Below are 15,863 nucleotides of genomic sequence, written 5' to 3'. Positions count from 1 at the left end.
CAGAGGACTGAGACTAGTCTATATACTGACAACCCCCTGACACACACTGACTGGCAGAGGACTGAGACTAGTCTATATACTGACAACCCCCTGACACACACTGACTGGCAGAGGACAGACTAGTCTATATACTGACAACCCAACCCCCTGACACACACTGACTGGCAGAGGACTGAGACTAGTCTATACACTGACAACCCCCTGACACACACTGACTGACAGAGGACTGAGACTAGTCTATATACTGACAACCCACTGACACACACTGACTGGCAGAGGACTGAGACTAGTCTATATACTGACAACCCCCTGACACACACTGACTGACAGAGGACTGAGACTAGTCTATATACTGACAACCCCCTGACACACACTGACTGGCAGAGGACTGAGACTAGTCTATATACTGAAAACCCCCTGACACACACTGACTGGCAGAGGACTGAGACTAGTCTATATACTGACAACCCAACCCCCTGACACACACTGACTGGCAGAGGACTGAGACTAGTCTATACACTGACAACCCCCTGACACACACTGACTGACAGAGGACTGAGACTAGTCTATATACTGACAACCCCCTGACACACACTGACTGGCAGAGGACTGAGACTAGTCTATATACTGACAACCCCCTGACACACACTGACTGACAGAGGACTGAGACTAGTCTATATACTGACAACCCCCTGACACACACTGACTGGCAGAGGACTGAGACTAGTCTATATACTGACAACCCCCTGACACACACTGACTGGCAGAGGACTGAGACTAGTCTATATACTGACAACCCCCTGACACACACTGACTGGCAGAGGACTGAGACTAGTCTATATACTGACAACCGAACCCCCTGACACACACTGACTGGCAGAGGACTGAGACTAGTCTATACACTGACAACCCCCTGACACACACTGACTGACAGAGGACTGAGACTAGTCTATATACTGACAACCCCCTGACACACACTGACTGGCAGAGGACTGAGACTAGTCTATATACTGACAACCCCCTGACACACACTGACTGACAGAGGACTGAGACTAGTCTATATACTGACAACCCCCTGACACACACTGACTGGCAGAGGACTGAGACTAGTCTATATACTGACAACCCCCTGACACACACTGACTGGCAGAGGACTGAGACTAGTCTATATACTGACAACCGAACCCCCTGACACACACTGACTGGCAGAGGACTGAGACTAGTCTATACACTGACAACCCCCTGACACACACTGACTGACAGAGGACTGAGACTAGTCTATATACTGACAACCCCCTGACACACACTGACTGGCAGAGGACTGAGACTAGTCTATATACTGACAACCCCCTGACACACACTGACTGACAGAGGACTGAGACTAGTCTATATACTGACAACCCCCTGACACACACTGACTGGCAGAGGACTGAGACTAGTCTATATACTGACAACCCCCTGACACACACTGACTGGCAGAGGACTGAGACTAGTCTATATACTGACAACCCAACCCCCTGACACACACTGACTGGCAGAGGACTGAGACTAGTCTATACACTGACAACTCCCTGACACACACTGACTGACAGAGGACTGAGACTAGTCTATATACTGACAACCCCCTGACACACACTGACTGGCAGAGGACTGAGACTAGTCTATATACTGACAACCCCCTGACACACACTGACTGACAGAGGACTGAGACTAGTCTATATACTGACAACCCCCTGACACACACTGACTGACAGAGGACTGAGACTAGTCTATATACTGACAACCCCCTGACACACACTGACTGGCAGAGGACTGAGACTAGTCTATATACTGACAACCCCCTGACACACACTGACTGACAGAGGACTGAGACTAGTCTATATACTGACAACCCCCTGACACACACTGACTGGCAGAGGACTGAGACTAGTATATATACTGACAACCCCCTGACACACACTGACTGACAGAGGAATGAGACTAGTCTATATACTGACAACCCCCTGACACACACTGACTGGCAGAGGACTGAGACTAGTCTATATACTGACAACCCCCTGACACACACTGACTGGCAGAGGACTGAGACTAGTCTATATACTGACATCCCCCTGACACACACTGACTGGCAGAGGACTGAGACTAGTCTATATACTGACAACCCCCTGACACACTGACTGGCAGAGGACTGAGACTAGTCTATATACTGACAACCCCCTGACACACACTGACTGGCAGAGGACTGAGACTAGTCAATATACTGACAACCCCCTGACACACACTGACTGACAGAGGACTGAGACTAGTCTATATACTGACAACCCCCTGACACACACTGACTGGCAGAGGAATGAGACTAGTCTATATACTGACAACACAACCCCCTGATACACACTGACTGGCAGAGGACTGAGACTAGTCTATACACTGACAACCCCCTGACACACACTGACTGACAGAGGACTGAGACTAGTCTATATACTGACAACCCCCTGACACACACTGACTGGCAGAGGACTGAGACTAGTCTATATACTGACAACCCCCTGACACACACTGACTGACAGAGGACTGAGACTAGTCTATATACTGACAACCCCCTGACACACACTGACTGGCAGAGGACTGAGACTAGTCTATATACTGACAACCCCCTGACACACACTGACTGGCAGAGGACTGAGACTAGTCTATATACTGACAACCCAACCCCCTGACACACACTGACTGGCAGAGGACTGAGACTAGTCTATACACTGACAACCCCCTGACACACACTGACTGACAGAGGACTGAGACTAGTCTATATACTGACAACCCCCTGACACACACTGACTGACAGAGGACTGAGACTAGTCTATATACTGACAACCCCCTGACGCACACTGACTGACAGAGGACTGAGACTAGTCTATATACTGACAACACAACCCCCTGACACACACTGACTGACAGAGGACTGAGACTAGTCTATATACTGACAACCCCCTGACACACACTGACTGGCAGAGGACTGAGACTAGTCTATATACTGACAACCCCCTGACACACACTGACTGGCAGAGGACTGAGACTAGTATATATACTGACAACCCCCTGACACACACTGACTGGCAGAGGACTGAGACTAGTCTATATACTGACAACCCCCTGACACACACTGACTGACAGAGGACTGAGACTAGTCTATATACTGACAACCCCCTGACACACACTGACTGACAGAGGACTGAGACTAGTCTATATACTGACAACCCCCTGACACACACTGACTGACAGAGGACTGAGACTAGTCTATATACTGACAACACAACCCCCTGACACACACTGACTGACAGAGGACTGAGACTAGTCTATATACTGACAACCCCCTGACACACACTGACTGACAGAGGACTGAGACTAGTCTATATACTGACAACACAACCCCCTGACACACACTGACTGACAGAGGACTGAGACTAGTCTATATACTGACAACCCCCTGACACACACTGACTGACAGAGGACTGAGACTAGTCTATATACTGACAACCCCCTGACACACACTGACTGACAGAGGACTGAGACTAGTCTATATACTGACAACCCCCTGACACACACTGACTGGCAGAGGACTGAGACTAGTATATATACTGACAACCCCCTGACACACACTGACTGACAGAGGAATGAGACTAGTCTATATACTGACAACCCCCTGACACACACTGACTGGCAGAGGACTGAGACTAGTCTATATACTGACAACCCCCTGACACACACTGACTGGCAGAGGACTGAGACTAGTCTATATACTGACATCCCCCTGACACACACTGACTGGCAGAGGACTGAGACTAGTCTATATACTGACAACCCCCTGACACACTGACTGGCAGAGGACTGAGACTAGTCTATATACTGACAACCCCCTGACACACACTGACTGGCAGAGGACTGAGACTAGTCTATATACTGACAACACAACCCCCTGATACACACTGACTGGCAGAGGACTGAGACTAGTCTATATACTGACAACACAACCAAGATTTTTCCTGTCGGAGGTGGGATTCGAACCGGCAAACCGTCTAGTTGCTAAGCCGCTTCTCTAAAACACCAGGCTACCTACCTCTGAGAAGGCCAGGCGGGGGAGGGTCCGGAGGGAAGGACTAGCTGTGTGGTGTGGCTGAGAGCCAGGGGCAGTGGCTTGGTAGTCGACAGACATGATGCGTAGAGAGAAATGGTTCAGGTCGAAGGAACCGATCACTCCGGGGTCATCAGGGATGGTCCGGACCGGTAGGGGACCCACCTGGACAGAATATATACACTGTCAGTATAATACATACCCACCTGGACAGAATATATACACTGTCAGTATAATACATACATATATAGTCACTTGAACCATATCTACATGTACATACTACCTCAATCAGCCTGACTAACCGGTGTCTGTATATAGCCTCTCTCCTGTATGTAGCCCCTCTACTGCATAGAGCCCCTCTCCTGCTATAGAGCCCCTCTCCTGCTATAGAGCCCCTCTCCTGCTATAGAGCCCCTCTCCTGCTATAGAGCCCCTCTACTGCTATAGAGCCCCTCTACTGTTATAGAGCCCCTCTACTGTTATAGAGCCCCTCTACTGTTATAGAGCCCCTCTACTGTTATAGAGCCCCTCTACTGTTATAGAGCCCCTCTACTGTTATAGAGCCCCTCTACTGTATAGAGCCCCTCTACTGTTATAGAGCCCCTCTACTGTTATAGAGCCCCTCTACTGTATATAGCCTCTCTACTGTCTATAGCCTCACTACTGTATATAGCCTCACTACTGTATAGAGCCCCTCTACTGTATATAGCCTCTCTACTGTATATAGCCTCTCTACTGTATATAGCCTCTCTACTGTATAGAGCCTCTACTGTCAGTAGCCTCTCTACTGTCTATAGCCTCTCTACTGTCTATAGCCTCTCTACTGTATAGAGCCTCTCTACTGTATATAGCCTCTCTACTGTATAGAGCCTCTCTACTGTATATAGCCTCTCTACTGTATAGAGCCCCTCTACTGTATATAGCCTCTCTACTGTATATAGCCTCTCTACTGTATATAGCCTCTCTACTGTATATAGCCTCTCTACTGTATATAGCCTCTCTACTGTATATAGCCTCTACTGTATATAGCCTCTCTACTGTATATAGCCTCTCTACTGTATATAGCCTCTCTGCTGTATATAGCCTCTCTACTGTATATAGCCTCTCTACTGTATATAGCCTCTCTACTGTATATAGCCTCTACTGTATATAGCCTCTCTACTGTATATAGCCCCTCTACTGTATATAGCCCCTCTACTGTATATAGCCTCTCTACTGTATATAGCCTCTCTACTGTATATAGCCTCTCCTGTATATAGCCTCTACTGTATATAGCCTCTACTGTATATAGCCTCTCTACTGTATATAGCCTCTTTACTGTATATAGCCTCTCTACTGTATATAGCCTCTCTACTGTATATAGCCTCTCTACTGTATATAGCCTCTACTGTATATAGCCGCTCTACTGTATATAGCCTCTCTACTGTCTATAGCCTCTCTACTGTCTATAGCCTCTCTACTGTCTATAGCCTCTCTACTGTATAGAGCCTCTCTACTGTATGTAGCCTCTACTGTATATAGCCTCTCTACTGTATATAACCTCTCTACTGTATATAGCCTCTACTGTATATAACCTCTCTACTGTATAGAGCATCTCTACTGTATATAACCTCTCTACTGTATATAGCCTCTCTACTGTATATAGCCTCTCTACTGTATATAGCCTCTCTACTGTATATAGCCTCTCTACTGTATATAACCTCTCTACTGTATATAGCCTCTCTGCTGTATATAGCCTCACTACTGTATATAGCCTCTACTGTATATAGCCCCTCTACTGTATATAGCCTCTCTACTGCATATAGCCTCGCTACTGTATATAGCCTCTCTACTATATATAGCCTCTCTACTCTATAGAGCCTCTCTACTGTATATATCCTCTCTACTGTATAGAGCCTCTCTACTGTACATAGCCTCTCTACTGTATATAGCCTCTCTACTGTATATAGCCTCTCTGCTGTATATAGCCTGTCTTTTTACTGTTGTTTTATTTCTTTACTTACCTATTGTTCACCTAGTACCTTTTTTGCACTGTTGGTTAGAGCCTGTAAGTAAACATTTCACTGTAAGGTCTACACCTGTTGTATTCAGCGCAAGTGACAAATAAACTTTGATTTGATAACACACACACACACACACCTCCAAGTCCTACCTGTTCTGAGAACTCTGCCATCAGTATGAAGTCCCTGTTGAAACGGGCAGCGGAGGTCCAGGGGTGAGAGGGGGGAAGGAGAGGAAGGGAGAACTCCTCTGGCAGGTCCTGGTCGTCTGGGTAACCCCCCACATCCTCTTCACTGGTGAAGGCCAGCACATCAGGAGATCCAATCATGTCTTCAAATCAATCCCGGCTGTCTCTCTGTGTGTTGATCCGAGAGAACCAGTGTGTGTGTCGGTCACTGTTCGGTCCTTCTTCGTGTCCCTGTTAACTTTCCCGGTGCAGCCCAATGTTATTGCGTCCTTGAGTCCGTTTTGGCACCGGAGAGGTAACTGTCACTCACTGACCGGGTAACTGGTATTAAAAAGTCTTACTGTTGTGTAGTTGGAATTTAAAAACAGAAGTTCAACTTAAAAAGCGAAACAAACATGTTTAACTTTCACTTCTCGTTCACGTGTTTAGGTCGGTGGACGTCGGTAAATAACGTTATCCTTAAAACATTTCACACGGAAAGTTCAGCGTCAGAGCGAGGCGCTAACTTACCGACGTAACGGTAGTAGTCTAACGTCAACAACAGCTGTCCCTGTAGCAGCGACAAAACATGTCAACACAAAGTAACGTACGACAGGAGCGTTAAATTAACCGGGAGAAACAGGTCCGTCGGCGGGAAGTAACACCGAGTCACATGGTCAACTTTTGGCCCGTCTTGCGCTCGGCCCGGTTCCTCTTTTCGCCTCCGTATAGAGTAATAACTCTACCGGGGACTCGCAGCACGGCGGAGAGAAGCGAAGTGTGTAGCACGTCTTCAGACAGCGAGTCCAACTCCAGCCATATGTAGCCGTGTGACAAGCTGCCGGTAGCGAGCCAGGAGGAGCCGTTCACGCCCATTCTTTACCGGGGTGAGGAATCCGTCCCGAGACACCTCGAGGAGACTTGTGAAAGAGCTGAACCACCGCCTCCGGTGTCCGGGAGAGTTATGGGAATTCAGTCCTCGGCGGAGACAGATCATTTGGGTATAAAATAACGGCATTGATTTGTGGAGGGGGGAAAAACAGCTATTTACTGATGCTAGCGGGGATTTGTAGTTTAATCATGACCCGATGGACTACAATTACAACTGGAAAATAAATGCAATATGAAAAGTGTTCTTCTTAAAAGAAATGTCGACAATGTTGGATTTATAACTTGACAGAATTATATCTCGTAAACATGTAAATAATGAGGATATTAACATCACTAGTTCAGCAGAAAACATTTATTTTAAATCGCTCTTCAACTTAAAAACAACCGCAGCAAAAAAAGTATTTTCAAAAAACACACAACATTATGAAAAATTGTCAAACAGGGAAAGGAGACTTTATTCAGTAGAAGGTGTGATGCATATAATGACGTCATAAACAGGTGTAAAAATCCGATTTTAATTGGAGAAAATGGCATTTATTTATATAATATTATAATATTAAAGGGATTTTATTAAACATAATTATCACTTTGTGGCTGTGGTAACTGGTGCTAACTCTTGTTACCTTGTGTAGTCCAGTCGGCCCATAGAGAACGATCCAGGCTTTTTAGTGACCCCCAACAAACAAAACAAAAAATGCAGTTTTAGAATGGGTAGCGGCCATTGAGGGGCTTCCACCATTTTAAAGTAGTCAACTGGGCAGGGGGATTCCTATGGGGTTGTAGCCTCAATGGTCGCAGCCCATTCTAAAACAGCCCTTTGGTCAGAGATGTACTAGATGTAGATATATAGTCCTCAGCAGGAGAAAACCCCAAGTCTCCGTCACTAAGGCGACCTGATTCTGGCCCCCCAAAATGATCAGATTTGGGTGCCTGTGTAAAACGCAGCTCTAGTCTTCCTTTTCGTTTCTTCCTACCCTCATCTACTTACCGAGACACAATCCATCATCATCATCATCATCATCAGTGACCGGACTCTCTGTACTGCTCAGTCAGAAGCCCCCAATCAACACCATATTACTCGTACACAATGTATAAAGGATCTCTGTTTAGTCAGTCAGCCCCAGGTTGTGTGTGAAGGAGATACACGACTTCCTGAACAACATCTCCCGTCCGCGTCTCAGCGGTAATATGGTACAACTGATCTGTATTAGTCAGTGTGGTGTCTTCTGTTATATCTAATACATGTCCTCTTCCTCTCTGACAGACACACCAGGTTAGAGTATATATATATATATATAACACTGTCCTCTTCCTCTCTGACAGACACACCAGGTTAGAGTATATATATATATATAACACTGTCCTCTTCCTCTCTGACAGACACACCAGGTTAGAGTATATATATATATATAACACTGTCCTCTTCCTCTCTGACAGACACACCAGGTTAGAGTATATATATATATATAACACTGTCCTCTTCCTCTCTGACAGACACACCAGGTTAGAGTATATATATATATATAACACTGTCCTCTTCCTCTCTGACAGACACACCAGGTTAGAGTATATATATATATATATAACACTGTCCTCTTCCTCTCTGACAGACACACCAGGTTAGAGTATATATATATATATATAACACTGTCCTCTTCCTCTCTGACAGACACACCAGGTTAGAGTATATATATATATATATAACACTGTCCTCTTCCTCTCTGACAGACACACCAGGTTAGAGTATATATATATATATATAACACTGTCCTCTTCCTCTCTGACAGACACACCAGGTTAGAGTATATATATATATATATAACACTGTCCTCTTCCTCTCTGACAGACACACCAGGTTAGAGTATATATATATATATATAACACTGTCCTCTTCCTCTCTGACAGACACACCAGGTTAGAGTATATATATATATATATAACACTGTCCTCTTCCTCTCTGACAGACACACCAGGTTAGAGTATATATATATATATAACACTGTCCTCTTCCTCTCTGACAGACACACCAGGTTAGAGTATATATATATATATAACACTGTCCTCTTCCTCTCTGACAGACACACCAGGTTAGAGTATATATATATATATATAACACTGTCCTCTTCCTCTCTGACAGACACACCAGGTTAGAGTATATATATATATATATAACACTGTCCTCTTCCTCTCTGACAGACACACCAGGTTAGAGTATATATATATATATAACACTGTCCTCTTCCTCTCTGACAGACACACCAGGTTAGAGTATATATATATATATAACACTGTCCTCTTCCTCTCTGACAGACACACCAGGTTAGAGTATATATATATATATATAACACTGTCCTCTTCCTCTCTGACAGACACACCAGGTTAGAGTATATATATATATATAACACTGTCCTCTTCCTCTCTGACAGACACACCAGGTTAGAGTATATATATATATATATAACACTGTCCTCTTCCTCTCTGACAGACACACCAGGTTAGAGTATATATATATATATATAACACTGTCCTCTTCCTCTCTGACAGACACACCAGGTTAGAGTATATATATATATATAACACTGTCCTCTTCCTCTCTGACAGACACACCAGGTTAGAGTATATATATATATATAACACTGTCCTCTTCCTCTCTGACAGACACACCAGGTTAGAGTATAATATATATATATAACACTGTCCTCTTCCTCTCTGACAGACACACCAGGTTAGAGTATATATATATATATAACACTGTCCTCTTCCTCTCTGACAGACACACCAGGTTAGAGTATATATATATATATAACACTGTCCTCTTCCTCTCTGACAGACACACCAGGTTAGAGTATATATATATATATAACACTGTCCTCTTCCTCTCTGACAGACACACCAGGTTAGAGTATATATATAACACTGTCCTCTTCCTCTCTGACAGACACACCAGGTTAGAGTATATATATATATATAACACTGTCCTCTTCCTCTCTGACAGACACACCAGGTTAGAGTATATATATATATATATAACACTGTCCTCTTCCTCTCTGACAGACACACCAGGTTAGAGTATATATATATATATATAACACTGTCCTCTTCCTCTCTGACAGACACACCAGGTTAGAGTATATATATATATATAACACTGTCCTCTTCCTCTCTGACAGACACACCAGGTTAGAGTATATATATATATATATAACACTGTCCTCTTCCTCTCTGACAGACACACCAGGTTAGAGTATAATATATATATATAACACTGTCCTCTTCCTCTCTGACAGACACACCAGGTTAGAGTATATATATATATATATAACACTGTCCTCTTCCTCTCTGACAGACACACCAGGTTAGAGTATATATATATATATAACACTGTCCTCTTCCTCTCTGACAGACACACCAGGTTAGAGTATATATATATATATATAACACTGTCCTCTTCCTCTCTGACAGACACACCAGGTTAGAGTATATATATATATATAACACTGTCCTCTTCCTCTCTGACAGACACACCAGGTTAGAGTATATATATATATATATAACACTGTCCTCTTCCTCTCTGACAGACACACCAGGTTAGAGTATATATATATATATATAACACTGTCCTCTTCCTCTCTGACAGACACACCAGGTTAGAGTATATATATATATATATAACACTGTCCTCTTCCTCTCTGACAGACACACCAGGTTAGAGTATATATATATATATATAACACTGTCCTCTTCCTCTCTGACAGACACACCAGGTTAGAGTATATATATATATATATAACACTGTCCTCTTCCTCTCTGACAGACACACCAGGTTAGAGTATATATATATATATATAACACTGTCCTCTTCCTCTCTGACAGACACACCAGGTTAGAGTATATATATATATATATAACACTGTCCTCTTCCTCTCTGACAGACACACCAGGTTAGAGTATATATATATATATAACACTGTCCTCTTCCTCTCTGACAGACACACCAGGTTAGAGTATATATATATATATATAACACTGTCCTCTTCCTCTCTGACAGACACACCAGGTTAGAGTATATATATATATATAACACTGTCCTCTTCCTCTCTGACAGACACACCAGGTTAGAGTATATATATATATATAACACTGTCCTCTTCCTCTCTGACAGACACACCAGGTTAGAGTATATATATATATATATAACACTGTCCTCTTCCTCTCTGACAGACACACCAGGTTAGAGTATATATATATATATATAACACTGTCCTCTTCCTCTCTGACAGACACACCAGGTTAGAGTATATATATATATATATAACACTGTCCTCTTCCTCTCTGACAGACACACCAGGTTAGAGTATATATATATATATATAACACTGTCCTCTTCCTCTCTGACAGACACACCAGGTTAGAGTATATATATATATATAACACTGTCCTCTTCCTCTCTGACAGACACACCAGGTTAGAGTATATATATATATATAACACTGTCCTCTTCCTCTCTGACAGACACACCAGGTTAGAGTATATATATATATATAACACTGTCCTCTTCCTCTCTGACAGACACACCAGGTTAGAGTATATATATATATATAACACTGTCCTCTTCCTCTCTGACAGACACACCAGGTTAGAGTATATATATATATATATAACACTGTCCTCTTCCTCTCTGACAGACACACCAGGTTAGAGTATATATATATATATAACACTGTCCTCTTCCTCTCTGACAGACACACCAGGTTAGAGTATATATATATATATATAACACTGTCCTCTTCCTCTCTGACAGACACACCAGGTTAGAGTATATATATATATATATAACACTGTCCTCTTCCTCTCTGACAGACACACCAGGTTAGAGTATATATTATATATATAACACTGTCCTCTTCCTCTCTGACAGACACACCAGGTTAGAGTATATATATATATATATAACACTGTCCTCTTCCTCTCTGACAGACACACCAGGTTAGAGTATATATATATATATATAACACTGTCCTCTTCCTCTCTGACAGACACACCAGGTTAGAGTATATATATATATATATAACACTGTCCTCTTCCTCTCTGACAGACACACCAGGTTAGAGTATATATATATATATAACACTGTCCTCTTCCTCTCTGACAGACACACCAGGTTAGGGTATATATATATTTCTATATCAGCAGAATGTCCGGCTCAGAGACCGCGCAGTACAACATAAACCCCATCTCATCGACCTCTTCCTCCGTCAGTCCGTTCAACATATTAACACTGGACTTGAAGTAGCTAGGTAACACCCCCAGCTCCAGATAGCCTATCAGCTCCCACACACACTGCTGGAACCGCCCACTCAGACAACCCTCCGACCAATCCAAGTCCTTGTCGCTGAGGTGGAGGATGAGATTGGCCAGCGGTGCAGCGGTGAGGGGTCGCAGGGCGGGACAGTGTCGACAGACGGCTTTGAGGGTTTTGAGGACGGTGCGTCGGACCCCGTGGTCAGCTGAGTCGAGCTGGGCCAGGCGCTGGGTCTCCCAGGGGTAGAGGGAGAGGTGCCAGGCACTATCCCAGGGCTGGGTTAACTCTACCTGGGCAGTCAGGACCACGTCTGCCTCCCTCAGCACCGGCACCATGGAGATGAAGAGAGTGTCACCTCGCTCTGGTCTGGAGACACAGAGAGACATATCAGTTATGTATTACCCCTGACCTTTAACCCCTAACCCTAACACAGTGACATATCAGTCATATATTAACCCTGACCTTTAACCCCTAACCCAGTGACATATCAGTTATGTATTACCCCTGACCTTTAACCCCTAACCCTAACACAGTGACATATCAGTTATGTATTAACCCTGACCTTTAACCCCTAACCCTAACACAGTGACATATCAGTTATGTATTAACCCTGACCTTTAACCCCTAACCCTAACTAACACACAGAGACATATCAGTTATGTATTAACCCTGACCTTTAACCCCTAACTAACACAGAGAGACATATCAGTTATGTATTACCCCTGACCTTTAACCCCTAACCCTAACACAGTGACATATCAGTTATGTATTACCCCTGACCTTTAACCCCTAACCCTAACACAGTGACATATCAGTTATGTATTAACCCTGACCTTTAACCCCTAACCCTAACTAACACACAGAGACATATCAGTTATGTATTAACCCTGACCTTTAACCCCTAACCCTAACACAGTGACATATCAGTTACATATTAACCCTGACCTTTAACCCCTAACCCAGTGACATATCAGTTATGTATTACCCCTGACCTTTAACCCCTAACTAACACAGAGAGACATATCAGTTATGTATTACCCCTGACCTTTAACCCCTAACTAACACAGAGAGACATATCAGGTATGTATTACCCCTGACCTTTAACCCCTAACCCTAACACAGTGACATATCAGTTATGTATTAACCCTGACCTTTAACCCCTAACCCAGTGACATATCAGTTATGTATTAACCCTGACCTTTAACCCCTAACCCTAACTAACACAGAGACATATCAGTTATGTATTAACCCTGACCTTTAACCCCTAACCCTAACTAACATAGTGACATATCAGTTATATATTAACCCTGACCTTTAACCCCTAACCCAGTGACATATCAGTTATGTATTAACCCTGACCTTTAACCCCTAACCCTAACTAACACAGAGAGACATATCAGTTATATATTAACCCTGACCTTTAACCCCTAACCCTAACTAACACAGAGACATATCAGTTATGTATTACCCCTGACCTTTAACCCCTAACCCTAACTAACACAGAGACATATCAGTTATGTATTAACCCTGACCTTTAACCCCTAACCCTAACTAACACAGAGACATATCAGTTATGTATTAACCCTGACCTTTAACCCCTAACCCTAACTAACACAGAGAGACATATCAGTTATGTATTAACCCTGACCTTTAACCCCTAACCCTAACTAACACAGATAGACATATCAGTTATGTATTAACCCTGACCTTTAACCCCTAACCCAGTGACATATCAGTTATATATTAACAATGACCTTTAACCCCTAACCAACACAGTGACATATCAGTTATGTATTAACAATGACCTTTAACCCCTAACCAACACAGTGACATATCAGTTATGTATTAACCCTGACCTTTAACCCCTAACCCTAACTAACACAGTGACATATCAGTTATATATTAACCCTGACCTTTAACCCCTAACCCTAACTAACACAGAGAGACATATCAGTTATGTATTAACCCTGACCTTTAACCCCTAACCAACACAGTGACATATCAGTTCTATATTAACCCTGACCTTTAACCCATAACCCTAACTAACACAGTGACATATCAGTTATGTATTACCCCTGACCTTTAACCCCTAACTAACACAGAGACATATCAGTTATGTATTACCCCTGACCTTTAACCCCTAACTAACACAGTGACATATCAGTTATGTATTAACCCTGACCTTTAACCCCTAACCCTAACTAACACAGTGACATATCAGTTATGTATTACCCCTGACCTTTAACCCCTAACTAACACAGAGACATATCAGTTATGTATTACCCCTGACCTTTAACCCCTAACTAACACAGTGACATATCAGTTATGTATTACCCCTGACCTTTAACCCCTAACTAACACAGTGACATATCAGTTATGTATTACCCCTGACCTTTAACCCCTAACCCTAACTAACACAGTGACATATCAGTTATGTATTACCCCTGACCTTTAACCCATAACCCTAACTAACACAGTGACATATCAGTTATGTATTTCCCCTGACCTTTAACCCCTAACCCTAACTAACACAGTGACATATCAGTTATGTATTACCCCTGACCTTTAACCCCTAACCCTAACTAACACAGTGACATATCAGTTATGTATTAACCCTGACCTTTAACCCCTAACTAACACAGAGAGACATATCAGTTATGTATTAACCCTGACCTTTAACCCCTAACTAACACAGAGAGACATATCAGTTATGTATTACCCCTGACCTTTAACCCCTAACTAACACAGAGAGACATATCAGTTATGTATTAACCCTGACCTTTAACCCCTAACCCAGTGACATATCAGTTATGTATTAACCCTGACCTTTAACCCCTAACCCTAACTAACACAGAGACATATCAGTTATGTATTAACCCTGACCTTTAACCCCTAACCCTAACTAACACAGTGACATATCAGTTATATATTAACCCTGACCTTTAACCCCTAACCCAGTGACATATCAGTTATGTATTAACCCTGACCTTTAACCCCTAACCCTAACTAACACAGAGAGACATATCAGTTATATATTAACCCTGACCTTTAACCCCTAACCCTAACTAACACAGAGACATATCAGTTATGTATTACCCCTGACCTTTAACCCCTAACCCTAACTAACACAGAGACATATCAGTTATGTATTAACCCTGACCTTTAACCCCTAACCCTAACTAACACAGAGACATATCAGTTATGTATTAACCCTGACCTTTAACCCCTAACCCTAACTAACACAGAGAGACATATCAGTTATGTATTAACCCTGACCTTTAACCCCTAACCCTAACTAACACAGATAGACATATCAGTTATGTATTAACCCTGACCTTTAACCCCTAACCCTAACTAACACAGAGAGACATATC

At 43.0% G+C, this 15,863-nt stretch overlaps 2 protein-coding genes across 2 annotated transcripts in view; both read right to left on the bottom strand.

Moving 5' to 3' along the window:
* Window positions 1-4,114: 4,114 nt before the first annotated feature.
* On the bottom strand, window positions 4,115-7,421 carry LOC129845824 (guanine nucleotide exchange protein smcr8a-like; the record flags this gene model as incomplete). The annotated part of the gene is given in 2 exon segments (XM_055913750.1): window positions 4,115-4,294; window positions 6,282-7,421. Coding segments are annotated over 2 exon segments (357 nt in total), but the record flags the coding sequence as incomplete, so codon positions are not given.
* Window positions 7,422-7,524: 103 nt separating this feature from the next.
* The window catches only part of mief2 (mitochondrial elongation factor 2), a 73,734-nt gene continuing 65,395 nt past the window's right edge, over window positions 7,525-15,863 (bottom strand). Inside the window, exon 8 of the mRNA XM_055913751.1 lies at window positions 7,525-12,855. Coding sequence (XP_055769726.1) covers window positions 12,369-12,855 — 487 coding nt within the window. The 3' untranslated portion in view covers window positions 7,525-12,368. The remainder of the gene's footprint in view (window positions 12,856-15,863) is intronic.

Source organism: Salvelinus fontinalis, unplaced genomic scaffold (genome assembly GCF_029448725.1).
Source record: "Salvelinus fontinalis isolate EN_2023a unplaced genomic scaffold, ASM2944872v1 scaffold_0376, whole genome shotgun sequence".
Taxonomy (NCBI): Eukaryota; Metazoa; Chordata; class Actinopteri; order Salmoniformes; family Salmonidae; genus Salvelinus; species Salvelinus fontinalis.
Note: the sequence above shows the minus strand (reverse complement) of the source record. Positions and strands in the feature narration are given on the sequence as shown.